This window comes from Malaclemys terrapin, chromosome 5 (assembly GCF_027887155.1).
Source record: "Malaclemys terrapin pileata isolate rMalTer1 chromosome 5, rMalTer1.hap1, whole genome shotgun sequence".
Taxonomy (NCBI): Eukaryota; Metazoa; Chordata; order Testudines; family Emydidae; genus Malaclemys; species Malaclemys terrapin.
Genome location: NC_071509.1, coordinates 24,375,083 through 24,402,949, shown reverse-complemented (window position 1 = coordinate 24,402,949; position 27,867 = coordinate 24,375,083). Strand labels below are relative to the sequence as shown.

General features: G+C 45.3%; 1 protein-coding gene across 2 annotated transcripts in view; it reads left to right on the top strand.

Moving 5' to 3' along the window:
• SORCS2 (sortilin related VPS10 domain containing receptor 2) overlaps positions 1-27,867 on the top strand; it is an 818,166-nt gene that overhangs the window by 246,840 nt on the left and 543,459 nt on the right. For both annotated transcript variants that reach the window (XM_054030250.1, XM_054030251.1), the window contains exon 2: positions 21,259-21,326. In XM_054030250.1, coding sequence (XP_053886225.1) covers positions 21,259-21,326 — 68 coding nt within the window. The remainder of the gene's footprint in view (positions 1-21,258; positions 21,327-27,867) is intronic.

The window sequence follows — 27,867 nt, the reverse complement described above, 5'->3', positions numbered from 1 at the left end:
ATGGAACCAATGCATGCTGTCAGGTGTGATAGATTTCAAGCTAGATCAACTGTTTTTTGAGGGGGGTGATATACAGAGGATTAAGGTCTTTTAAGCAGTCAAAATTTAAATCTTAAATTACCAATTGCATGGCTGACCGGAAAAGAAAATGTGGGGAGAAAAAAAAAAACAAGCTTGTAAACATGATGATTAAGTGGATCCTATTCGGAGTAAATTATAGCATTCTTGAATGAAAGCTTTCTCTTTAACAGAGAAATCATTAAATGTTAAACTCACACTATTATTTGCATTTCACTGGAAAGACTCGCATGTGCAGAAATATCCATTTTAATTAGTGCTTGAAAAGAAGTCTCTCATACAGAGCCGTGCCTGGTAGGTATTTTTATACTCAGTGAACTCATTTTATATTATGATGATTTCCTCTAATTTTTAATTAACATGTCTAAGTTAGACTTGAGGAAAATGATCAGTGTTTCATTAACTGGCTCACACTTGGAGATCTATGCAAACCTAATTGATATGGTTGCTACAGGGTACTTTGTCAAGATGAGCCATTCTGCCATTACCTTTCTTTCCCTTTCCTTTCATTCATATAAATGTGAATAAGAGGCAAACTGCAGTATCTTATTTTCTTAGACTCTGAAGTGACAGGACATTAATATATTACTACTAATAATAGGTTACATTTCTATATAGCTTTTCATTCAAAAGGACCCAAAGCACACTTGACTGTGCATATAGATAACTCATCTATCACTAATGTTCAGTGGCTATTCCACACAGACACAGAACACTACACAACAACGCTTAGGAGGGGAAGTGAAAGTGTTTCTCACTGTCACTCTGCACGAAAATTGCATAGGCTAAAATGTAAGCATTCAGTTAGAATATGCCATCTAGACCATACCAAACCCACTCCCCACTCACCTCCTAATTTACAATATTGTTATGATCACAAGTGGTCAGAACATTAGTTCTACACTTGTGATCATAACAATATTGTACAGCAGAACCTCAAAGATACCAACAACCCTAACCCTAACTCTAACTCTAACTCTGTGGAACCGGAAGTCCTCAATCAGGCAGCAGTGCAACCCTCCCCCCACAAAAGGCAAATACTGGACTGCCTCGGGGCTTTAGCCCTGGGGCTCATGGCTTCAGCCACAGGGGGTTGGGGCTGCATGCATGGGGGAGGGGAGGTCAGGGCTCCAGGCGGGTCGGGGGGCTCGGGGCTTTAGAACCTCGGGAGCACCAGGCCTCAGGGCTTTACACCAGGGGGGAGTGCTGGGACCCCGTGACTCCATTCCTGGCCTCCGGGCTTTAGCTACAAGGGGAGTGCCAGTTTCAACCCCAGCACCGCCCCCCACAGCTAAAGTCCAAAGCCCTGGAAAACCCCCATCCCCAGAAGCTGGGAGTGAAGCCGAAGGGGAGCCCTGAGCCCTGGTGCCCACCATGGGGCTGAAGCCCCGATCCCCAGCATCCCCCATGAGGCTGAAACTGGAAGCAGAGCCGTGGAGCTGAAGCCCCAATTCCCAGTGCTCCCCTCCCCCCCCGGTCTAAAGCACTGAGTCCCTGGTGTTTCCGTGGGGCAGAAGCCCTGAGCCCCCTGCCAGGAGCTCTGGCACCATGAGGGTCAGATGCCCCGACTCACTTGGAGCCCTGACAATCCTCCATGTGGCTGAAGTTATGGACTTCAGAGTTACGGAACACATCAGCATTACGGACAACCTCCATTCCTAAGGGGTCTGTAACTCTGTGGTTCTACTGTATATCTGTATATAAAGGAAAAATCAATTTCACACATACAGAATGGGAAAAGACCGTCTAGGAAGGAGTACGGCAGAAAGGGATCTAGGGGTTATAGTGGACCACAAGCTAAATATGAGTCAACAGTGTGATGCTATTGCAAAAAAAGCAAACATGATTCTGGGATGCATTAACAGGTGTGTTGTGAGCAAGACACGAGAAGTCATTCTTCTGCTCTACTCTGCTCTGGTTAGGCCTCAGCTGGAGTATTGTGTCCAGTTCTGGGCGCCGCATTTTAAAAAAGATGTGGAGAAATTGGAAAGGGTCCAAAGAAGAGCAACAAGAATGATTAAAGGTCTTGAGAACATGACCTATGAAGGAAGGCTGAAAGAACTGGGTTTGTTTAGTTTGGAAAAGAGAAGACTGAGAGGGGACATGATAGCAGTTTTCAGGTATCTAAAAGGGTGTCATAAGGAGGAGGAGGGAGAGAACTTGTTCACCTTAGCCTCTCTGGATAGAACCAGAAACAATGGGTTTAAACTGCAGCAAGGGAGGTCTAGGTTGGACATTAGGAAAAAGTTCCTAACTGTCAGGGTGGTTAAACACTGGAACAAATTGCCTAGGGAGGTTGTGGAATCTCCGTCTCTGGAGATATTTAAGAGTAGGTTAGATAAATGTCTATCAGGGATGGTCTAGACAGTATTTGGTCCTGCCATGCGGGCAGGGGACTGGACTCGATGACCTCTCGAGGTCCCTTCCAGTCCTATAATCTATGAATCTGAAAATTGGATCGTATAGCTGAAAGATGACACCATGCTGGGAAAATGGGTTCAGGTGTTTGAAGGCAGTGTCCCTACTGGATGGAACACTGGACTGTGACTCAAGAGACCCAGCTCTGCCACTGACCTCCTGGGTGATCTCAGGCAAGTCACTTCACTTCTCTGTGCCTCCATGTCCCCATCTATAAAATGGGGATAATGACACTGATTTTTGTAAAGCGTTTTGAGATCTACTATGAGAAGTGATCTATAAAACTGAGGAATTGCTATTATTTTAATAAATGGATACATTCATAATGGCTAAGTGGGTGGGGGGATTAAGCTCTTCCATTAGGGTTTTTTAAATCCATAAACTGTGGTAAATGGGTGCAGTTTTGAAGATACAATATATATATATATATAAACATGATGAAAATTGAACCCAACAGTACTCTATATGCAAAGTATGTATATTGTCATGAAAGTGAATTAGATATTGTAGAGTCAATGATTGGAAGCAAAGGGTGTTTATACTGGAGATGCTGTCCTCTCTGGACTCATCATACTGCAGTGAAAACCAGGATCTCTATTGTTTGCTTATAATGTAAAAAAATCCAAGACATTGCAATAGCTGTAGTGTTGATAATGTTACAGATGTTGCAAATATGGTTTTATAAGCCATTATTAAAGGATAGTACAATTGTTGATGTTTCTTTACATTTCACTTATAAAATATTTTGTGGCTACATTCTTTTGTGGTGTGGTGTAAAAAGTCAAAACTAAGCATTTTTTAATTCAAAATATCATGCTGGCTTCCTGAAGGCTAAACCTAGGAGCAACCGTAGGGATTTTGTACAAAATATGATGAAATAATGTAGGAATAACCTTGGCCCTCTGGTACATAGTAAGAATAATAAGAAGTTACATTTCTTTAAAGCATCTTTCATCTTGAAAGATCCCGAAGTATTTTATGGTCCTTTCATATATATATCACTCAACCAGCACTGAAATGGAGCCACTGGTGGGAAGCAAGCCCACCAGGAAGCAAAATGTTAATTTCCTCAAACCCTGTCATCCTCTTGCTTTAGTTGGTTTCAGGAGAGAAACCTATTTTATCTGCAGGTTCACTTAACACCTTTGTTTGTTTCCTTGACACGTATGGATTCACTGTGGATTTAGACATAGAACAGATGAATTTATTTAGGTGATGTGATCATTATTTGCTAGAAGGACTTTAATACAGCATCATAAAGCACAACAATAGAATTAAGGTTGCATTATCAATTCCTTTAGAAAGATCTTCTTTCATGGATTTGGAATTTGGTTTTAAAATCTTGGGATAAGAGAACTCTAGCCAGAAACAGGTTTTTTTTTAATAACTTTTTAGTGCTGTTTTTCTTTTACTTAAAATACGATTTTTTTAAGCAGCATAAAGGTGGTTCTTTTGAAACATGCTGTCCTAGAGTCCCACTAATCCCTCTACATTTTCCCCTTTACTTTGCTTCAAGACCTCACATGATAACAGACTTGCCCTTCCAGATGAGTCGGATGAGATACTCTCCGTGATCTGTCAATGGGAAATAGTCAGCGGAGTCACTGCAGAGCAATATGGTGACTAATAATTAAAGATCCAGAGGAGTGGATCTATTATATTGCGTATGTATGAATAGACCCTTCTTACAAAAATTAATGGTGGTATTTGAAAGCTTTAATTTTAGATAGTCACAATCAAATTTTATTCTAACACCTTGCTATTACTCATGGTATTTAAACCGTTTAATAAAACAATGAACTGGATATGCAATTAGTAAATGTGGCAGTTTTTGTGCATATCAGTAAGTTGCACACAGCCCTGGATGGATCTTTAATGTCTGTTACACTGGGGACAGGGAACATAGAACGCAATAACGTGGCTACAACCAAATACCATGATATATTAAAGTTCCTTCTAGTCAGTGACTGGAACTGGAGAGTCAGTGCTCCCAATGGTATTAACAGAAAGGAATTCTATGGCCAGAATAAAAAACCTAAACAGCTTGATTCATTGACAACAATTGGAGTTGGATCAGTCCCAAAGAACTGAACTATAGTTTGGGACTTGATTTTATCTTCCCTGGCTGATGCATCTGCGCACTAGCTTAGACTAGCTCTTATAATATCTTGTTCATGGAGAGTTTCCATTGCTCACATGAAATTCTGAAGGCTCCCATATTTTTTCCCATTATAAACCTTTGGCTGCCTTTAGCTCCCATGTTGCAAACATTCTTTATTTCACCCGGGAATGGACTGCAGCCTCCCCTTGAAGCCTCTCATTTTCATGACTTAGTTGGTCAGAATGATTGTTGATGAATGGCATGGGTTGCCCCTTCTTCCCTAGGGATAGAACATTCTAGATAGCATTTGTCATACTTTTAACGATTTAAGGGGAAAAAGCTGTCATTTGAGTTAAATTGCTGTCTGCAGAGACTAAAAAGACCTTTCACCCTCTCTGGGCCCAGGGCGACCTTTAATAAGTAGGAAACATGATTTCTTTTCCTGGTAAATGCAGAAACAGTGTCTTTTAAATTGAATGGATTTCTGCAGATAGAGGATGGATCTCTGAACTGAGCAGCCTGTAAATACAGACCTGAAATCATGTTTATATGTGTTGAATTCTAAATACCTCCTGGTCTTACACTCACATTAAAACCCCTCTTACTGCTTTAAGAGTGCTCTTTCATTTAGGAGATACCAGTTCTCTTATTTCTATAAAATTCAAAGCTAGTCTGTGTTAAGTAACTAAGCTTGTTCTTCCACACGGTATTCTCTCCTTTCAAATCTTCAAAGGAAAGCTTCAGTCATTTTGATGTATATGCTTCTGTAGTAATCATAAAGGCATTTTTGCTACATGTGTAGAACTGTTTGAAAACCAGATTAAAGCAGAGCTGAGTTAGAACAGTTATTTCACCATTTGTGAGGTTGGTGTGCCCAGGGGAGACTCCATTCATTTCCTAAGGGGAGGGAGGAGGTGGTTCAAGAAATCTCAGGGGAAATTGGGAAGAAAGAAGGGGAGAAAAAGCATGTGTGTTCCATTACGTGTACAGGACAGGGCTAAACCATGAATAGGTGCCGATTATTCTTCATTTGTTGTGTCTGAAGAACCATCTGAAGAAAACTCCAGCAAGCTGCCTTGTGTGGAGGAATAAATTAGGGTTACCATATTTTGAGTATCCAAAAAGAGGACACTCCACGGGGCCCCGCCCATGCCCCTGCCCCCACTCCACCCCTTCCCCAAAGTCCCCGCCCCAACTTCGCCCCCTCCCCTGCTTCCCGCGAACATTTGATTCGCAGGAAGCCTGAAGCAGGCAGCAGGTAAGCTGGGGGAGTGGGGGAAGGAGGCGCGGCCCAGTCTGGGCCCCCCCCAACCGAGCGGCTCCCTCCGGCGGCTGGCCCCGGCCCCAGCGTCTCCAGCCTGGCTCGGTTCCTGGGGTGCCGGCCCCGGGCCAGCAACCCCCGGCCCAGCACGCCCGGCCCCCCCAGCCCAGCACCGCCGGCCCCGCACCCCGGCCCGGCCCTGCCGGCCCCGCACCGCCGGGCCTGGCCCACGGCCGAGCACCCCTGGCCCAGCACCGCCGGCCCCGGCCCAGCACCCAGCAGCGCCGGCCGCTCCCTATTTTCCCGGACATGTTTGGCTTTTTGGGATTTCCCCCCGGACGGGGATTTGATGCCCCAAAATCCGGACGTATGGTAACCCTAAATAAATGCACTATTTTCTCCCAATATTTTTCCAGCAAAGAACTTGTGTCCCCTCTCTTAGTCCTCGGTCTCAGAAAATACTGACTAATCTCAGCCCTCTTTCTGTGCTAAGGAGAGGAATGCAGAGTTTGAGAAACTCTGAATTAGAACAATATCTCTTTGGTTTGGTTTATAGAACTTATATATTACTTTGCATGTAACTTACTTAACTCTTCAAATGTAGGTCACTAAAATTTGACTCTTTGATATTATATGTAGGTTAGCTAAATAAGGAGCCTGATTATGTTCAGAGATGTTTACTGGTGCTTGGATATGGATTCAAGTGTCTAACTCAGGCACCTATGTTTGAAAATCTTGGCCTAAATGACTTGTCTGTCCCAGGCTGCATGAAAGAGCTGAGAATGGAAACCAGGACACAACATGACTTTGTCTTGGGATTCAGTTACTAACTACTAGACCATCCATCTTGCCTTAAAGTGGCTAGATATTTTAGCTAACTAGTTGTGTCCATTCTGGATGCCTCTTCCTCTAAGACCTTGATTCTGCTTTTCAACACCGTGATGTGCATTGCCACCTATCATGTGAAATCAGCTGTAAAATTTGTAGCAGCGTCACAAGATTTACAAGATTTGTATTGATGCACCCTTAATTTTAGGAGACAGGAGTGCAGCCCTAAAGATAGATATACTTGAGTTTTCAATCATAATGAGCAAAGAACATATTTCTCTTGAAGTGTTGAGGCTAAAGAAGTCGGACATTATTCTAGGCATGTGATTTTTTTTATATATATATATGTAGTCTTGACAGAACTTTTGCAAAATATAATATTTTAGTTTTGGTGTGGATGAAATTTTCTTGTTTAGATTCACGTATGTGGAGCTGAGATAATTTTTAGTGGTCTATCTCCATCCATCTTCTCCAGTTTGTAGTTACAACAGTCCCGTATCTAGCAATGAATGTTTGTTGAGTAGACTGACCTTCAGAAGCTAATTAATAGGTCTATCTTCAGGGTGCAACAACGTGTATCATTAAATTGAATTAGTTCTCACCTGGTTTCTGTAGGGTACGCTTAGAGGTCCCTTATGAACTGCAATGTCATTAAGTCACAAACTGTAAAGTTCTGTGTTTATTTTAAAAATATAGCATTGGTTGCATTTGTTGCATGTAAGACACATCAAATCTTGGAGACCTTTGGGGATTTTTGGTGTTGTCAGCAATGATTTCTTTTTGCTTTTAAAGAACTTTTTCAGGGTCAGATTCACTTTTAACCTCTTCAGATTTCCTGCATCTTCCAGGCTGTTAGTTGTGGCTTTGTTTAGGTTCCCATTAACTTCAATAGACTTTGGATCAGACTCAAAATAAATGCTTGGGGAGGTGGGAGTATTTAATAGTAATAATCATGTAATTAAATTGCATTTATGCTTCTTGGGCCACTTCACCTGTCCTATGTCCACTCATCTATCTCTGGCAGGACTACAGCTACTACTCCAAACCTTTGGCTGTTTGGAGCTGCTCACTTTTGTTTGTTGTTGTTTTTGTAGCAAGTTGATTTAAAACAAAAAACATTTCTTGTCTCCCCCCCACTCACCTCTGAACCCCGCCCCAAAATTAAATTGACTTGAGGCCAAGGATGAGTCATGTTTCATCCTGCACCAGTGACATGTATTAAGGTGCCATACCTCATAAACACTGTAGGATTAAAACTTGGTGGGCATAGTGCTGCATAAATCAGGAATAACTCCATTAAAGTCAGTGGTGTAGAACTGAAGTGAGAATAGAATTGGGCCTGGGAGGTTTGTGCTCTTTGAAAAGGAGAGTGCTAGCTTCTCAGTGGGGGACATAGTTTTCTTCTACTCCTGGCAGAGCCTGAAAGATCAGAATTCTAAACTTGCTCTACCTGCCACTGACCTCTTGTGTTACCCTGGGCAAGTTGCTTAGTCTCTTTGGGTATATCTACACTGCAGTTAGTCACTCATGGCTGGCCCGTTCCAGCTGACTTGGGCTCGCAGGGCTCAGGTTAAGGGGCTGTTTAATTGCTGCATAGATGTTCTGGCTTCATCTGCACTCCAAGCTCTTGGACCCTCCCACCTTGCAGGGTCTTAGAGCTCAGGCTTCAGACAGAACCTGAACATCTACACCACAATTAAACAGCCCCTTAGCCTGAGCCCTGTGGGTCTAAGTCAGGGCCGTCTCCAGGCACCAGCGCAGCAAGCAGGTGCTTGGGGCAGCCAATGGAAAGGGGGCAATTCGGTGGCGGGTCCCTCAGTCCCTCTCAGAGGGAAGGACCTGCTGCCGATTTACCACCGAAGAATGAAGCAGCGGCAGTAAAGCTGCGGCTTCTCCCTCCTCCCCCCCCGGCCGCTTGGGGTGGCAAAAACGCAGGAGCCGGCCCTGGTCTGAGTCAGCTGGCACAGGCCAGCCGTGGGTGTCTAATTGCAGTGTAGACATACCCTTTGTGCCTCCATTACCATTTGTAAAATGGGGTTAATAGCACTGCTCTACTTCACAGGGTTGTTAAGGAGGAATACATTAAAGATTGAGATATGCTCGGATTCTGTGATAATGGGCCATATATGTATCAGAACTATTCTAGAACATTTGTTTCCAGGGGGTTATAAGTTAGTTTTAATTTTTCTCTTTTGCTGTGCTCTATGGTATTAGACCAGCACAATAACCTTTACAGACAAAGGGATGAAAATGAATAGTCTCAATAACATTTTTAAAAGCTCTCTAAAATATTTCTAAACTAATTTTGGGCACTTTTGGGAAGAGATCAAGTATGTAAAATTTCAGGTCCGAGGGGAATAGCTCCATTAAGAGGCTTCTCTGAAACTGCATTGCAGTCTTAATGATCCTGGCAAATGCTGAACTACAAGAGACTGCCTCCAAAGAGTTTGTTGCAATCTTAATTCTTTACTATAGTGAAATATGTATATGATTTAATCAAGACCTGGCATCCTTTTCTGCTTGTATCTCCTTGATCTGGAGGTCAGTTTGAAAAATGCATTGGAGCTTTACAATTAGAACTTGTGAGTATCTTGAAACTTGGCTTTAAGATATCCAATTGCACTAAAATTCTGAAAAGTGGCTGAGGTAGAATGTAGTCTCTGTGTGATAGAATATGGTTGGTAGCTATCCAAACTACATAGCAGCTCAGTGAATATGGGCATATCTCCTATCAGATATGGTGTGATTCCACTTAATTATGGTGGCTCTGGACTGTTAAAGTAAGTGACACTTAGGACAGAGTGGGATGAGGTTAAGTATGAGGGAAGACTGGAGGCAGCCAAAAATCTCTGTACTCTCAGATTAGAAAACTTCAGGTTTGGCTTTGAATGTAGAGACCTCTCCAGCGCTCCCTAGGACCTTTCCAATGTTTTTTCTGAGGTATTTGGCTGCTAACCAGTTTTTGCAAATGCTCCCAAGCCCTTTCTAATACTCTTCTGGCCCATTTGCATGCTCCCTCAGCCCTCCTACACCCTTTCCAATAATGTAGATACTTGATTTCAGCTGCTTCAGAAATAATGCAGAAAGTTACGTTGCACCTCCCAAAGGGGCTGGTGCTGATCTCTTCTGCCAGTTAAGCTCCATTAACTTCACTGGAGTTAGTCCTAATTTGTCTTGCCGTAAGCAAGATCAGAGTGGCCCAAAGTGGATAGAGACTCCCAGAAGCTGAGCCCTAGCATATCCTTTCACATGCCTGAACAGGAGCAGAGTATCAGCACTCCTGCAGAAATGAAACCAATTTTTTTAAACCAAGGAAGTATTATGGAACGGTGAAGGAAATGGAAGATTAAAATGAAATAAAGAAAGTAGGAGACGGCAAGGAGAAAGGAGGAGGAAAGAGGATAGTCAACTCAGACCATTTCTGTAGTGTTCAGTTATTTGGGTAGGCATTCCCCAAGGTTTTGCTTTCCAGACCAGACTTCCAGACCAGTATCCTAGTTGGTCTATCTAATACATTTATATGGCTCCCATTGCCATATTATCTGAGCACCTCACAGTGTCTCGTGTAGTTATCCTTTCAACACCCCATGAAAGGCATCATGGCCTACTGGACAGAGCATTGGACTGGGACTCAAACCCTGGGTTCTGTTCCCAGCTCTGCCACTGACCTGCTGGGTGTCCTTGGGCAAGTCACTTCACCGATCTGTGCCTCATCCATATAATGGGGGAAATGATACTGAACTTCTTTTGTAAAATGCTTTGAGGTCCACTGAGGAAAATTGCTGTATAAGAGCTAGGCATTATTATTATCCCTTTCTAAAAGGTCATATGCTATTATAGTAGGTTTTCATATCTGTAAAACACCAAATTCAGGTAATAGCAGCAGCAGCCCCCCCCCCCCCCGAGGTGCTAAGTACTAAATAATTTTCCCATTTCAAGATTAATGAGATTAAAGACTTAGGGATTGATCCTGCATTAGGATCAGCTAGTAAAGCCACCTGCAGCCTCAGTGGGCTTGAGGAGTGACGTTAACTAATATGATGTTAGATATAATTTTGTAGTCAGAGTGTGTGTGTGGGGGTGTGACGGAGCAGGGAGCAGGGCAGATTTGACCTGGGAATGTTGCAGGGGGGTTGCAGTGGGGATGTGGGACTTCCCTTGAAGGAAGCTACCTGAGCTGTAACCTGAGCCAGGAACGGGGGTGGGGAGAATTAACACCTTCTGCCCGGGAGACTGAACAAAGGAGAGGAGCAGCGGGAGGGGCTTGGAGTTGAGTTTCAGTTGGGGCTGGGTGGTGCAACGCAGGGAACCCCAAGCTGGGGTCTAAGCTCCCTGAACCTCCCAGAGGGACCTACTTGAGGGGGTCTGGTCGTACCTACACGCTCTGCTTGAGACGGTGTTCCTGTCCTTAAATAAACCTTCTGCTTCCTCTGGGCTCTGGCCAGATTCTCCCTGGCCAGGCCCATGAGCTCGGCAAGTCGTTCCCGGAAGGTCAGGACATACTCCACCACCGACTCTCCGTCAGGAGTGGCCTTCCCCTCCCATTCGTCTCTCATCAGGTCCAGGGGCCCCCTTACCCGCCTTCCATATAGCAGTTCGAAAGGCGAAAACCCGGTAGACTCCTGGGGTATCTCCCTGTACGCAAACAGCAGGTGAGGTAAGTACTTGTCCCAGTCCTGCGGGTGCTGATTCATAAATGTTTTCAGCATCATTTTTAGCGTCCCATTGAACCTCTCCACCAGCCTGTTGGATTGGGGGTGATATGCTGAGGCCCAGTTGTGCCGGACCCCACATCTCTCCCACAAGCACCGGAGTAGGGCCGACATGAAGTTGGACCCTTGGTCCGTCAAGACTTCCTTGGGGAACCCCACTCGGCTGAAAATGGTCAGCAGCGCATCCGCCACAGTGTCTGCTTCAATGGACGATAAGGGCACTGCCTCGGGGTAGCGGGTGGCGAAATCTACCACCACCAGGATGTATTTCTTCCCAGAGCGGGTCGTCTTGCTGAGAGGTCCCACTATGTCCATGGCCACCTTCTGGAAAGGCTCCTCTATGATGGGCAAAGGTCTCAATGCTGCCTTCCCCTTGTCCCGGGCCTTCCCCACCCTCTGGCAGGGGTCACAGGATCGGCAGTACTGCCGGACGTTGGTGAAGACCCCGGGCCAGTAGAAGTTCTGTAACAGCCTCTGCCTGGTGCGCCGGATCCCCTGGTGCCCTGCGAGAGGGATGTCATGGGCCAGGTACAGTAGCTTGTGGCGAAACTTCTGGGGAACCACCAGTTGCCTCCTGATCCCCCACGACTCCACTTCCCCCGGGGGAGCCCACTCTCGGTACAGGAACCCCTTCTCCCACAGGAACCTCTCCTTGCATCCTCTCCTCATGGTCTGTACCACACTGAGGTCAGCCAGGCCCCTTAGCTTCCGCAGGGAGGGGTCCTTCTGCAACTCGGCCTGGAACTCGGCGGCTGGGGAAGGGATGGGGACCTGCTCCCTCTCGTTGGCTGGGTCGGAAGCCCCAGCCACCCCGCGGCCTGTCCTTGGGTGTTCCCTCCCCACCCGGGAAGGGTTCGGTGCCTCCGGTGGGACATCCTTCCCAAGGTCAGGGCGTAGTGCCCCTCGCCGGCTCTGGCTACGGGTCACGACTAAGGGGGGCTGCTTGGCCAGTCCTCTAGGTCCCCCCCCATCAACACCTCAGTGGGCAAATGGTGGTGCACTCCCACGTCCTTGGGGCCCTCCTTGGCCCCCCATTTCAGGTGTACCCTCGCTACGGGAACCTTGAATGGGGTCCCGCCCACCCCGGTCAGGGTCAGGAAGGTGTTGGGCACCACCCGATCTGGGGCCACCACCTCGGGCCGGGCCAGTGTCACCTCTGCGCCCGTGTCCCAGTATCCATAAACTTTCTTCCCATCCACCTCCAGGGGAACAAGGCACTCGCTCCGCAGGGACAGCCCCGCGCCAACCCTGTAAACGGAGAACTTTGAATCCGGAGCATCTGACCCCCCAGAGAAGCTGGCCTGGGGCCCTTCTCTCTCTTGAGCAGTTGATAAGCTGCCAGCCCCTCTTGCGTGGGAAGCCTGCCCCTCGTCCGTCTGGGCCTCTACCAAGTTAACCCGGTGCGGGTTCGGTCTGCTCCGTCTGTCTTTGAGCTTGGGGCACTGGGCCCGAACGTGGCCTCTTCGGCCGCAGTAATAGCAGCTCATGTCCCGTGGGTCCCCTCGAGCCGGTCGGTTGTCCCTGATGCTGGGCATTCCCCGTGGGAGGGGATTCCCCATATTCCCCCTTTGGGAGGTCCCAGGGTGACTCTCTCTCTGCATCGCGGCGGGCCTGTTCCTTTGGGGCTCCTCCCTGCCACCCCCTGACCGGCTCTTTACAAACTCATCAGCCAGCTGCCCGGCGTGTCGCGGGTTCTCTGGCTTTCTGTCCACCAACCACAGCCTCAGGTCGGATGGGCACCGCTCATACAGTTGCTCCAGTACCAGCAGTTTAATCAGGTCCTCCTTCGTCTGGGCCCCACCAGCCCACTTGCTGGCGTATCTTTCCATGCGGACGGCTAGTTGCAGATATGAGATCTCAGGGGTTTTATCTTGACTCCGGAACCTTTCCCGGTACATCTCAGGAGTCAGCCCAAACTCACGTAGCAGGGCCTTTTTGAATAGTTCGTAGTCCCCTTTCTCTGCCTCTCCCAGTTGGCGGTACAATGCCACGGCTTTGGGGTCCAGTAAGGGGGTAAGGACCCGGAGTCTGTCTGCGGGATCAACCCGGTGCAGCTCGCAGGCCGTCTCAAAGGCCTCCAGGAAGTCATCCATGTCCTCCCCCTCCTTGTATGGGGCCATGATGCACTTATCAAAGCTCCGTGCAGTCCTGGGTCCCCCCTCACTCACCGCAGCCGGGGGTTCGCTGCCCTTCAATCTCGCCAGTTCCAGGTCATGCTGACGCTGTCTCTCATTCTCCTGTCTCTGTCTCTCATTCTCCTCCCGTTCCTGCTGACGCTGTCTCTCTTCACGCTGATGCTGTCTCTCTTCATGCTGTCTCTGTTGTTCACGATCCTCCAGCTCTCTCAGTTTTAGCTCTTTCTCCCATTCCAGCCAATTCCGCTCCCCGGATGCCGAACGTCGCCGGGAGGATCCTCTGCTGGCCGGCGAGCTTCGCTGGGAGGGTCCCCTGCTGGCCGGGGGGGCCACGGCGCCTTCGGTATTTGCTGGGCTCCTCCCCACCCTTCCCCTAGGCATAGGAAGGAGGGGTCTCGGGAAGCCCTCAGCAGCCGGCTGACCACTCCCAGCTGGAACAGACACTGGTGCCTGCGCTGCATTTGCCAGGCTGCTTCCCTGAGACACAGGGATCAGTTCATTCGCGCGATCTTCCGCCTCTAGCTGGGCAATGAGCTGTTCTTTGGTGAGCCTCCCAATGCGCAGCCGCCTCTGCTTGCACAGCTCCACCAGGTCGCTCTTAAGCCGCTTGGCATACATCTTCCTGCTGGCCACTCACCGGCCTGTGTGCTCACAGCTCCCCACAGTTCCCAGGTCAAATCTGCCCTGCTCCCTGCTCCGTCACAGGGGGGGGCAGACAAGTCATGATTAACCCCATGTCAACTAGTCATGATGATTAATTCTGATTCTGGTGATAGATAAGCAGCTGTGCAGGGAAATGTGGATGTATTTGCCAATGTATCTAAATCAGATGAGCATTCTTCCCAGGTTACGGTATCCTCTATAAATGTTTCCATATGTCCTGCATTATGTTACTTTTCAAAACTAAGAACTTAACTGTAATATAATATAATATAATATAATAATATAAAAGACCCTTGCTTGCTTTAAAGAGGATTCAGTGACCCAGACCAGAAATGTATTTAAATTTTCCAAATGTTACGTTGTACTGTTGGGTGGTTCAGTCACATGACTGGGAGTAATAAGGAAGCTGCAATGTAGGATTCTATCTTGGGTAAACTGTGTCTACAAACAATCGATGTTCAAGGTACCCACTAAGCTTCAATATTGGGCTACTGGAGTATCTAGGGAAGAGTAAAAGCAATTGTAAATACAATTGTAAAACATCAGCTTTGCTAGATGAACTTGAATTTTCATTGGGAATGAGAGAGAGTGTTTTAACAATGGTTTAGCCTTTGTAGAGACACTCAGTCCATTTGGGAATACATTCTTTGAGATACAAAAATAGATGGTCTTCTAATTCAAAACTTCGTTTTACTACAATCAAGCCAGGTGCTATGTTTAAAAATAATGTTTGGGATCAAGAGGAAAAAGAAAAAATCACACTTCATGCTCTGGAAATTTAGTCTCTTAAACCTACTTCTAGGGAGACTCTCTCAAGAACTTGTAATGCTACAACAAATATGTAAACATCTAAAAAGAGTTTACAGGTTGCTTGGGAAAAGGAAATTTTAGCACAGTTGAGATTTTCATACCATCTAAGGCAATGTTTTGATCAGTTTGGACCAGAATGAAAACCTGAGTAGGCTAGACAGTTAAAATTAGGATAGTTAAAACAAAAGGCTAATGCCCAAAGTCTGTTATGGGTTAATTCTAAGGGCTTGTCTATATGGGGACATTCAGGAAAATTAATTATTAATAAATAATGATTTATTAATTATCTGGATGATGGGATGAATTGCACCTTCACCAAGTTTGCAGATGACACTAAGATGGGGGGAGAAGTAGATATGCTGAAGGGTAGGGATAGGGTCCAGAGTGACCTAGACAAATTGGAGGATTGGGCCAAAAGAAAGCTGATGAGGTTCAACAAGGACAAGTGCAGAGTCCTGCAGTTAGGATGGAAGAATCCCATGCACCGCTACAGGCTGGGGACCAACTGACTAAACAGCAGTTCTGCAGAAAAGGACCTGGGGATTATAGTGGACGAGAAGCTGGATATGACTCAGTCGTGTGCCCTTGTTGCCAAGAAGGCCAGCGGCATATTGGGCTGTATTAGTATTAGTGTTAGTAGTAGTATTAGTAGGAGCATTGCCAGCCGACTGAGGGAAGTGATTATTCCCCTCTATTCGGCACTGGTGAGGCCACACCTGGATTATTGCATCCAGTTTTGGTCCCCCCACTACAGAAGGGATGTGGACAAATTGGAGAGAGCCCAGCAGAGGGCAACGAAAATGATTAGGGGGCTGGGGTGCATGACTTACGAGGAGAGGCAGAGGGAACTGGGCTTATTTAGTCTGCAGAAGAGAAGAGTGAGGGGGGATTTGATAGCAGCCGGAATCTTCCTGAAGGGGAGTTCCATAGAGGATGGAGCTAGGCTGTTCTCAGTGGTGGCAGATGACAGAACAAGAAGTAATGGTCTCAAGTTGCAGTGGGGGAGGTCCAGGTTGGATATTAGGAAACACTATTTCACTAGGAGAGTGGTGAAGCACTGGAATGGGTTACCCAGAGAGGTGGTGGAATCTCCATCCTTAGAGGTTTTTAAGGCCCGGCTTGGCAAAGCCCTTGTTGGGATGATTTAGTTGGGGTTAGTACTGCTTTGAGCAGGGGGTTGGACTAGATGATCTCCTGAGGTCTCGTCCAACCCTAATCTTCTATGATTCATTGATTCTAATCTGAATTAACTAAAGGTATGAATTTGAAGTGGGTTGGTTAAACCACATTAAAATCCTGTGTGTGGTTGCTGTTATTCAGAATTAAAGTCAGCTTAATTTGGTTTTTCTTAATTAATTTCCAAATTCACGGTGAATTAAGATAAACCAAATTCACTTCCAAAGTGAATTAGGATAAACTGAATTAAACCACTGTAATTCTCAATTAGAACATCCATACAGAGATTCAATGTTGTTTGTTTAATCCACATCAAAATTCATACTTTTCGTTAATCTGGATTAGTTTTCATGGATGTCCTTGGGTAGACAAACCCTTAGAAAGCTGAGGAATGATGGCAAAAACCTCAGCATAATATGCGCAGATGTTGGCCAACTGTACACTGTGGGGCCTGTTGATTTGAATAAGGAACTCCAGTGTTGAGGTAGAAGTCAGGATGCAGAAAATCTTGCACCTGCTCATGACAGGGGTGTAAGCTTTTCTAACCCTGATCCATGTCATGTGACAAGTTGGGGCCAGAGAATAGAGAGCATTTTCTTACCAGCGCTCTTGTGTTGGTTAGGTTAGTTCTCATTGGACAGCACAGAGATCATTGAATGCATGATGCTCTGTTCCGAGCCAAATCTGGCACATTATGGGATAGGGTGCCTGTGTGGGTCAGGGATCTGATGCCATCCAGGCATTGTGTTTTAGGTGTTGAATTCCTGTGTGCCACACCCTTATTACATGGTGTCAGAAGAAACTGAATCTTTGATAAAAGTGGAGCAAATGAAGCCACCTGAATCCCAAGCAAGGAAGGGAACCTGGCAAACTGGAAAATGTGGTTGTTGCTTTTCCAAATGTTCCTGGAAGCAAGTGTTATTGGAGAGAAATCAGGAGGGTCAAATATTCCATATAGTTCCTTTGGCCACATGAAGCAGACTTGAGAACAAGAAGCAACTGTGTAATCAGAAAGTCACTGAGGTACAGTGTAGGGTTGCCAGGTGTCCAGTTTTCAACTGGAAAGTCCGGTTGAAAGGGGACCAGTACAGTGTCCAGTCACATGTACTGACCAGACACCAAAAGTCCAGTTACCATGGGTGGAGGGGCCAAGGAGGGAGGTGCTGGGTCATCAATCAATGCCAGCCCCTGCTCAGCTGGGACTACCTCCAACCTACATCTCGTGGGCAGGCAGGCTAGTCCTGGAGCAGAGGCAGGCTAGTCCAGCTGGTGGGAGGGAGGTGGACAGGATCAAGCAAGGAGGGAAGGGGCGAGAGAGCAATGGGGGCAGAGCCTTGGGGGAAGAGGCGGGGCAGGGGTCAGGCCTCAGGGGTCAGGCCTCAGGGGACGAGGTAGGGAGTAGGGAGGTTCCGGCTCTCCTGCTGTAGTGTCCAGTTTTCAGAAATTAGAAAATTAGTACCGTATTATGATGATGGCTGGAACCAACAGATGTCCAGTAAGGGAGGGTACTGGACATCTGTTGATACCCGACTGTCCTGATATCTCTATTTGTTCTTACTTTTGGCTAATTTTTTTTTATTTGCATTTACCTTTTTTGTAAAGTTTCATGGCTCCTTTAAAGTTTTGGTTTTGTTTTGGCAGCCTCAGGCACAATGACAGTGGGGTTAATAATGCCAGTTGTGGGGAACTTGGGAGAAGAAAGACTAAGAAGAAATAAGACTTATGGGTAGGTGTGTGGAGGGAAGAGAGAAAGGGGTGTGTTTCCTGGAAACATCTGTCCAGGAGCCCCCCACGAGCCATGGCACACATTCCCAGGCATGGCCTTTTGCAAGGCCATGGTAACTGCCTCTTTCTTTGAGCCAGCCCCAGGATTCTGGGGGATGTCTGAGGTAAAATGATTGCAAGTGGCTAAACAGGCTGAACGAATTTAATTAAAATAGAAAACCTGTTTAGCCTAATTCTCCCCTATCCCTGTTTAATAAAATTATTTGGCATTACCCATGATTTAATATAATATAATATAATTATAATAATATAACCTGGAGAAGAATCAGGCCCTATTTCTTCATTGCCTTTGCGCCTCAAGCCTCTTTGCTCAGAGGCAGCTCTACCACTCACTAGGGCAGCAGCACATACAAATATTTGGCTACTATCCAACCTGCAAAATGCTTTATAATTAAAAAGTCCCAATGAAATGAAATGAAATGAAATGAAATGGCTGCACAGTAAATCAGGGACCTGCTCTTCTAAATGAGATGTGGAATTCTTAAGGTCCAAACAGACTTACCTCTGGAATTTTCTAAAGAGATTCCTGTAAATGTTTGGATTCATTCATTAATTATCTGAGATCAAATACAACTGTGGTTGGTAGGATATTTGTTTAAGTAACATGAAAAGATGACTGCAATAAAGAGGATTACATTGAAGGATGATTGTAGAATAGCTGACCTATGTTTTTTCAGATGCTGGGATGAAATGCTTTGGCATAATTGAAATGGCTATCAGCCCCTCCGACACCTAAGCCTCAGTGTTTTTGGATTGCTGGATGTCCAAAGATGGCTGTGGCTTTGTCTAGCCACTAAGTCATTTTTCATAACTTCATTTCTGATGCTGTGTAGGTGTCTTCATTTTTAAATAATTTACCAGCCCCATTGAAGAAGACAACATTGACATATATTCATCAGTGCTATAACTCACTATTTGTGGATCAGAATTGGACTGCAGAATAGGTACTTCAGTGAGGCATTCCTTTACTACAGATGACTGCTACAGAATACAATTTACAATTACTCTGAATGAAAGGTTGTCAGATATGCTCTGTACACTGGCTTTCTGATTAGGTGAATTGCTGACAGTCAGCAAAGTGGTGGGTACACTGGAGTCTCTTGTTTGAACCCTTCCATTTGAAAATCCTGTATTCTGAAGAAGGATTTGACAATGCTGTGTGACAGGCCTTGTCTGTTTGGGGGGTGTCTTGCAGTGTTGTCAGGGTTAAGAGAAAAGGGCACAGCTGAGCTATTTAAAATAATCACAAGCTAGTGAGCTTTTCTATATGTGATATGTGGGCAGCCTAATTAAAGAATAAAATTTCTTGCTTGATCTTGGCAGATGATGACTCCATGATACATTGCAGCGTCATTGAGAATCAGCAGTAATTTTAAAATTACACATATGGGATGCACAGGGATACAAAGTGTTAGTTTAATACAATTAAGGTTCATTGCTGTGGTTAGGCAAATGTAATGAAACATAAAGTAATACAGAATATTACTTTTTGTATTTTCTAATTATCTTTCCTCTGGTCTGATGGGCCAAAATTATATTCTCAAGGCTCAAAAAAATCCTCTGGGTAGATTTCTGAGATCTGAACAAACACTTATTGGTTGAAGAGAGGCTGGCTCAAACAGTCTCCCTTAATAAGCTGAGCCAATGGGCGCTTGTATCTGATAGTGAAGTTTCCTCCTTCTCCTTACCCAGACTGAATTGCCAGCAAACCTGTAGTAAGATACTAGCAACAGAATAAATAGCTGATGTGATTGGAACATGCCTGGAGCTGGAGCCAGGAGTTTGTGCAATAGATTACTCTCTTGATCGTTAGTTTCCTGAGAAGTCTCGGGTCATGATTCTTTCTCTTGATTTTATAAGTCATGTTGTACCTATTAGAACTAAACAATTTGTGGGTTTTTTTTTAAATTAAACACTCTTTTTTAAGATGCCTCCTAGCTTTTATGTTTCTATACCAAACACCAACAAAATGCAATAGAACACAATGGCCTTTAGATTGTGCTGTCTTTAAATAATGTGAAATCTTTAATATATTTTAGCGAATTAAGATCTGATTTTGCAGTTTTTTGCATCAGTATAAATCCAAAAGTAACTCTATTGAATTCAGTAGTATTACACCACAGGGAGTGAGATCCAAACTGTCTCAATTTTGCATAGTGCCTGTACATCTATGGCACTATATAAATAATGCAAATGGCCTGGAATTGTAGTGTCTTCATTCATAATCTCCAGGGCACAGCAACCTACATTCTGAAATGTTGCATAAATGCTGTACCAATGTACTAATTACTTTGATAATCAAACCGAATGGCTAAAATTTCTGTTTGCAAAAGATTTGTTGGTTAGGAACAAAGCTAGAGATAGTTATATAAAAGCATGCTCCAAACTGTTGGAGATGACTGATGTTGACCCCGCATTAACCAAGCTAACAGCTGTGCAAGGAACCAGAGGTTCTTCCAATTTTACCTCTGTAGAGTTGCCATGGTAACTGGTGTAAGACGAACTAATATGGACTGGCAGTGAGTGAAAGGAAATTTTATTTAAGTGATCTAAATCTAAAAGGTAACAGCCAGCACCATGCAAGAGTTGTGGACTAGCACTTCACCCTACTTGGCTAATGAGTTTATCTTACTTTGCAAATAGATTGTGAGATAACAAAACATATTTCTTGTTACTGGGTTTTCTCTCTAGACTGAGAACCTTATTTTTCAATGGCATTTAATCTATGTGTTAATTTTTTTTTGAGTTTTGGTAACATGGGTGAGTAACACAGACAGCACGGTGCTCTCTTGGAAAACAGCCACCTCTTCTAGAAAACTAGTAAGATGACATATTTCAGTGCTTGTTTTCGGTCTTGCACAGAAGACCAAAGCGCCTCTTTCTGGATGAGATCCAGTAACATTGTTTAACAGTTTGGATAAGCTAAATTCATGTCCATAGAAGCCAAGACAGCTGCATTGTAAATTAGGACTGGGGACTAACTCATCTCTTCCTGCTGTGAAAGTCATTCAAACTGATTGGACCTTGTGGTTTGGGAGCTGAGGGGAATTTGTGATAATTTCCGTCTCTCCCCTCTATCCCCCCCCCAAAAAAATAAAACAGGAAAGTTTTGCAAAATGGAGATGTTTACAGAAGATTTACAACTGCCCCATGTTCCAACCCCACAAGGCCTGCTCTCTCCAACGGTTCAGGAAACTAGTCTATTAATATCCAGATCAGAACAGCTCTGAAAATGCTCTATTGTTTTTATTTTAGCTCATATATCTGTATTTTTATTCTCTCTCTGTGTAGGTGATTCTGATCCTTACCAAGTATTACCATACTGACATGGGGAAGGTGCTGGAGAGTTCTTTGTGGAGGTAAGTACTCAACCTTTTCCTATAGTCCTTGTTCCGTGCTGACCAAAGTAGGACTGCTTCTTGCTTTCTTTTATCTTTTGAGGTTTCCTAATGGGTTGAATTGCTGAATCTGTGCCAGATATAAGGTTGCCCAGACTTGTATCTTTTTTATGGACTGTGGTTGAGTGAAGAAGAACTTGAAAGGGGATTAACGATTTGTGAAGTGGAAATAACCAACATTAAAGGATAAGGTATCTTTCTGAGGCCACATTTGAAAGAAAAACAGAATTCTAATTGTAAGTTGGCGTCAGGACCCAATTCTCCTCCTCCTCCGTTTTTTAACCTTAGAAGTTTTGCACCAAAGTTAAGGGTACTTAATGTAGTCATTATTTTAATTGCTAGTAGCTTTTGCAGTTCAGCTCTGTATTTAGGTTAGTAAATTATCTGTAGGTGTGGTGTATCTTTCTGGTTGTAACTTCGAGCCTGTCCAGGTTGTGTTGCATCTTCTGATGTTTGGAAACTTGTAGTATTTCAAATGTAACTTTTAAAATAATTTTTTATTTAATCAAGATTTACCAATGACTATGTCAATTTTGTCTCTTGCGCATGTGCACGTGCACACTCTGACATGTGCATACAGAGACTTTTTTAGGGTTTCAGACACAGATACGGAACCAGTTAAATTCTCTGTTACACCAGTACAACCCCATTGATCAAGATCAATATTTTCCCTTTTAAAGGCACCAGCGACAGATGCAGGATTATTAATTTTCCATGCTGTTTTCTGCTGAAGTGCTGGGTTTTTTTCCAGGTGAACTGTCAAATATCCAGTTGAAGTGATGGGTGCACTTTAATGTGTGTATTTATGTGTGTATTTAAAAAAAAATCTACTTCCTATTGGAAAATCTTTCATTTAAGTGCTTTGGTACTGAATAACAAGCCACATATTGTACATTCAAAGTCATGGGAATATGTTTGTCCTGTGTTTCTACATATGCTTTGTACACCCTGCTGTTCCATTCACCAAGATGGGTTTTCAACAGAATACTCAGGTCATGTGCATAGATCACATGCATTTTAAATATAGAAGTGTTTCCTGTATTACTGATAATCGGGGACCCCAGAAATCCATTTGTCATGGGAAAACATGGAATTTGCGTTTTTTACAGAGAATCTTTAGTTTTTACACTTTGTGAAAAAATAAACACATATATTAACAAAATTTTACTGAAAGTATCAGAGTCACTTATTCAATGTGCGCAACCTCCCTCTCTTGTGGTTGATTTTTGAATGTGCTTTAAATTTACATAGCTAAACATCCTCCAATAATCTGCTTCCGGCATATAGAGGTTACTCAACGGTATAGGAGTTCATATTTTAATGCATCTCAAATTTCACTTCGGCTTCCAAGACTAACTCAAAGTGAATAATGTTAATATAAAAGCAATTTTTGCTTTATTTTTTGTGCATTTAAATCCCCCCCCCCCGAAAATATAGAATACAGACATAGAATTATTTGGTACATGTAAGAAATGGAAATTGCAATTCTATTAATTTTATTTTATTATTATGATTGATGGCACTGATAGGCTTTGAACTTGCTTAAAAATGGTAAATATATCAATAAAACACTGTTCAACTGATACCTATATATATATTATATATATGATGGCTAGGGAAACTAAAGTTCAGCATTTCATTGCAATTGCAGAAAAACATGGATTTTTATGTTTTTTTTTTATCAGAGAATTTTGTTTTTTTTTTTATCATGGAAAATTAGGACCCCTGCTGATAATGTAGGAACAATGCTATTTTTAATCTCTAGCTGGAGACATTTTCCTGAACCTTACTAGATAACTAGATAGTCAACACAAACAATGAGGGAAGGAAACATAAAATTTCAAGAAATGTGAATTTCTGACACAGCCTGAGGACTTTGGTTCCAGAAATCTGCAACCAGAGAATATAGTATCTTCATTAGGGACAGGTATGGAACCCAGATTGTTGCAAACTCTAACCACCAGGGGAGGGATAGCTTAGTGGTTTGAGCATTAGCCTGCTAAACCCAGGGTTGTGAGTTCAATCCTTGAGGGGGCCACTTGGGGATGTGGGGCAAAATCAGTACTTGGTCCTGCTAGTGAAGGCAGGGGGCTGGACTCAATGACCTTTTAAGGTCCCTTCCAGTTCTAGGAGATGGGATATCTCCATTAATTTCTAATTTCACCTAAAAACCTCTATGGAGTATTCCTCATCTTATGTAGCTCATGCAAGGGGAAGCCACAATTGCAGTCCTTGAACTCAGGGGAATGCAGGGCTTGCTCCTTATATATGGCCTCACAGGTGCATGGCACCCCAAAAGGAGTCAGAAGAAGGCAAGATCTATGGTCTGGTCTGGCTCCACACCCACTTGTGAAGTAGGCTGGCTGTGCTGGTTGGAGGAGTCTGCGTCTTCTTAATCTGCCCAGGTTTCCCATAGAGTGGAGTAGCCCTGCACCACCCGATATTTGTTCCAGTGGCTAAAGAACAGTCTGCCCCAACCTCTTGCTCCAGTACTGTACCTATTGCATAAGGGTAAATAGTACCTCTTTACCTCACACCAGGTATGTGATAACTAGCACCTCTGAATGTGAAAACTGAAGAATGTGAGCCTGATCTGGCCATCTTCTGCAGAGTGGCCTTGGTTCCCACGGACCCTAGTGGGAGTGGAGGGCACTCAGAATCTTTCAGGGTTGGCCCTTTAAGGGCTATGACAGTTAATTTGGAATTGCCATTTAAAACTCCCTACTTGTGGGATGGGTAATTTTTCTTTTTAATCTTTGCACAACACCTTGATGAGAGAATACAACTAAATGAAAACTGGGATTAGAGCTGTGTGAATTTTTTTGCTTGATTTATTTACTCTCAGAAAAATGAAGAAACTATATTTGCAAATTCAGGTTGAAATTGGCAAATCATGTTTTGCCAGCAATGTTTTGGAAAAAATTTTAAAAAAAAGCCAAAATTGTTTGGACACTTTCGAAACAAAACATTTCAAGTCTCATTGGGCAACTCAGGGCTTGTTTATACAGCCAGTTATAGTGTGGCAAGCCAGGGTGTGAATCTGCAATGTATCAACACTCCCACATTCCGGGATTTTCACTGCGCTATAGCAGTGTCCATCTGGGACATTACTGTGTGGCAAGCTTGCGTACTGTAGAGTCACACCCTAGCTTACCACACAGTAACTTGCCATGTAAAACAAGCCCTTAATTATATATATATTTTTAAAAGTGCACCCTCCTGCTTGAAAAGATAATGAAAAGAGATTAAACCCCCCAAAATTTCAGTTTTGGTTTGACCCCCCCTCCCCTTTTTTTATTTTTTTATTTTAGATTTTTCGATGTAGCCACTGAATTGAAAAATCAATTATTTAGATGGTCCTAACCACATGTTGTCTTTCTGTTATATACAGTTGGCCCATGTAATGTATGTGTCTAGTTTGCTAACTGTAATTCAGTATAATTATAGACATGTTGGACTGGAAAGGACCGCAGTAGGACATCCCTGACAGGTGTTTGTCCAACCCGTTCTTAAAAACCTCCAATGATGGAGATTCCACAACCTCCCTAGGTAATTTGTTCCAGTGCTTAACTACCCTTATGGTTAGCTAGGACTTAAGGTTTTTCCTAAAGTCTAACCTAAATCTCCCCTGCTGCAATTTAAGCCCTTCTTAAGTCATTACTTCTTATCCTGTTCTCAATGGATAAGAAGAACAATATATCACTCTCCTCTTTATCGCAACATTGTACGTCAGAGGTGGATAAAACTATGGCCTGCGGGACCGTCCTGCCCGGCCCTTGAGCTCCCAGCTGGGGAGGCTAGCCCCCGGCCCCTCCCCCCACCATGCCCCGGCCCCCACAGCCTCAGCTCACCGTGCCACCAGTGCTCTGGGCGGCAGGGCTGCGAGCTCCTGCTGGGCAGTGCGGCGGCAAGAGCCGCTGGCCTGCCCCGGTGCTCTAGACTGCGCAGCGGCGTGGCTGGCTCCAGCCGGGCGGCGTGGCTGCCAGTACTGGTGCTCTGAGCAGCATGGTAAGGGGGCAGGGAGTGGGGGCGGGGGTTGGAAAAGAGGCAGGAGGTCCCGAGGGGCAGTCAGGGGACAGGGAGCAGGGGGCAGTTGGATAGGCATGGGAGTCCCTGGGGGCGGTTAGGGGCGGAGGGTCCCGGGAGGGGGTGGTCAGGGCAGGGCCGGCTCCAGGCACCAGCCCACCAAGCTTGTACTTGGGGCGGCACCTGGAGGGGGGCGGCACGGTGCGGCGCTCCCGCTCCGGCCGTCGGGGAGAGCGGGGTCACGGCTGGGCTCGCCGCCCTCCCCCCGGCGCTCTGGACCCCGGGGAGAGCGGAGCTCCGGCCGGGCACTCCGCCCTCTCCCCGGCCGAGGCTGGCCACCAGGGAGAGCGGAGGCTCGGCCGGGCACTCTGCCCTCCCCCCAGCTGGGGCTGGCCGCCGGGGAGAGTGGAGCCCCGGCCAGGCACTCCGCCCTCCTCCCAGGGCTCCGGCCGCCCTCCCCCCGGCTGCCGGGGAAAGCGGAGCCCCGGCCGGGGCTCACTGCCCTCCCCCCGGGGCTCCGGCCGCCCTCCCCTGCCGCGCTGGGGGGGAGGGGGCGGCCGGAGGCTTTTTTGCCTGGGGTGGCAAAAAAGCCAGAGCCGGCCCTGGGTCAGGGGACAAGGAGCAGGGGGGGTTGGATGGGTTGGGAGTTCTGAGGGGGGCAGTCAGGGGGCGGGAAATGGGAGGGGGCAGATGGGGGGTGAGGGTCAGGCTGTTTGGGGAGGCACAGCCTTCCCTACCTGGCCCTCCATACAGTTTCGCAACCCTGATGTGGCCCTCAGGCCAAAAAGTTTGCCCACTCCTGTTGTAGGTACATGAAGACTGTTACCTTGTCCCCCTCTGTCTTCTCTTCTCCAGACTAAACAAACCCATTTTTTTGCCATATTTCCTTGTAGATCATGTTTTGTAAACTTTTAATAATTTTTTTTGCTCTTCACTGGATATTCTCCAATTTCTCCACATCTTTCCCAAAGTGTGGTGCCCACACTGGATGCAGTACTCCAGGTGAAGATTTATCAGTGCCGAGTAGAGTGGAAGAATTACTTCTCATATCTTGCTTACCGCACTTCTTCTAATATGTCCCAGAATAATGTTTGCTTTTTTTGCAACAGTATTACATGTTTTAGTGGATTACAAACTAACTCCTGTTTACTTTGTGATCCACTATAATCCCCCAAAGCTTTTCTGCAGTACTCCTTCCTAGGCAGTCATTTCCCATTATGTATTTGTGCAAGTACTTGTTCCTTCCCAAGTGGAGTACATTGCATTTGTCCGTATTAAATTTCATCTGATTTATTTCAGACCATTTGTCCAGATTGTCAAGATCATTTTGAATTCTAACCCTGTCCTCCGAAATGCTAGCAACCCCTCCCAGCTTGGTATTATCTATGCCAGGAGTTCCCAAACTTGGTTCGTGGCTTGTTCAGGCCGCAAGATGCTTTGTTTACCTGAGCGTCTTCAGGTAGGGCTGCTCGCAGCTCCCAGTGGCTGCGGTTCACCGTTCCCGGCCATTGGGAGCTGCGGGCGGACGTACCTGCGGACAAACAAAGCGTCTCACGGCCTGCCAGGAGCTTACCATGAACAAGCTGTGAACCAAATTTGAGAACCCCTGATCTATGCCATTATCCAGATCATTTATGAAGATACATTGAATAGAACCAGATCCAGGACAGATCCCTATGGGACCCCACTTTATATGCCCTTCCAGCTTGATTGTGAACCAGTGATAGGGTTACCATATTTGAACATTGAAAAAAGAGGACACTCCACGGGGCCCCGGCCCCGCCCCAACTCCGCCCCTTCCCCTCCCCCGCCCCACCCCTTTCCCCGCCCAACTCCGCCCCTTCCCTGCCCCCATTCCAACCCCTTCCCCAAAGTCTCCGCCCCTTCCCCTGAGCACCCCACATTCCCCCTCCTCCCTCCCAGCCACACGAAACAACTGCACCAATTCTAAAGTCAGGCACTCCACTAGTATAGACTCCCATGACTTTAATGAAGCTGCTCAGTGGAGGATCTGCCCCAGCGCTCCGTTTTTGGGAGCGGTCAGGACACGCAGCTCACACTGTTCTGTTTCCCAGCTCCCCAGATGCCTTGGAGCACCCAGTTCTCCTCCCTGCCGGGTAAAATCCCGGACATTTTGAGCCATTTAATTCTTTAATTCTAAAACGTAATTCTTTATATGTAGTGAGTCCTTTCCTTTCACCAGTTCTTCAGTTTTCTTTCTCCTCATGTGCCCACGCATACTTCTCTGCAGATCGCATTTTTCTCAGCAGTGGTTGATTGCTCTTTAAGAAGGCATGAAAGTCTTTACAAGAAGTTTGTCTGAAGTTGTACTGTACAAGTAGAATTCCTTTCAACGACTCAACATTCAAGTTGGTCCTTTCCTTTGTCCACTGGCTTTGCATCAGTGAAAAAATTCGCTCTACATTTGCATTGTGAGAAGGAATAGCAAAGAAAAACTGTGCAATCTTTAACAGTT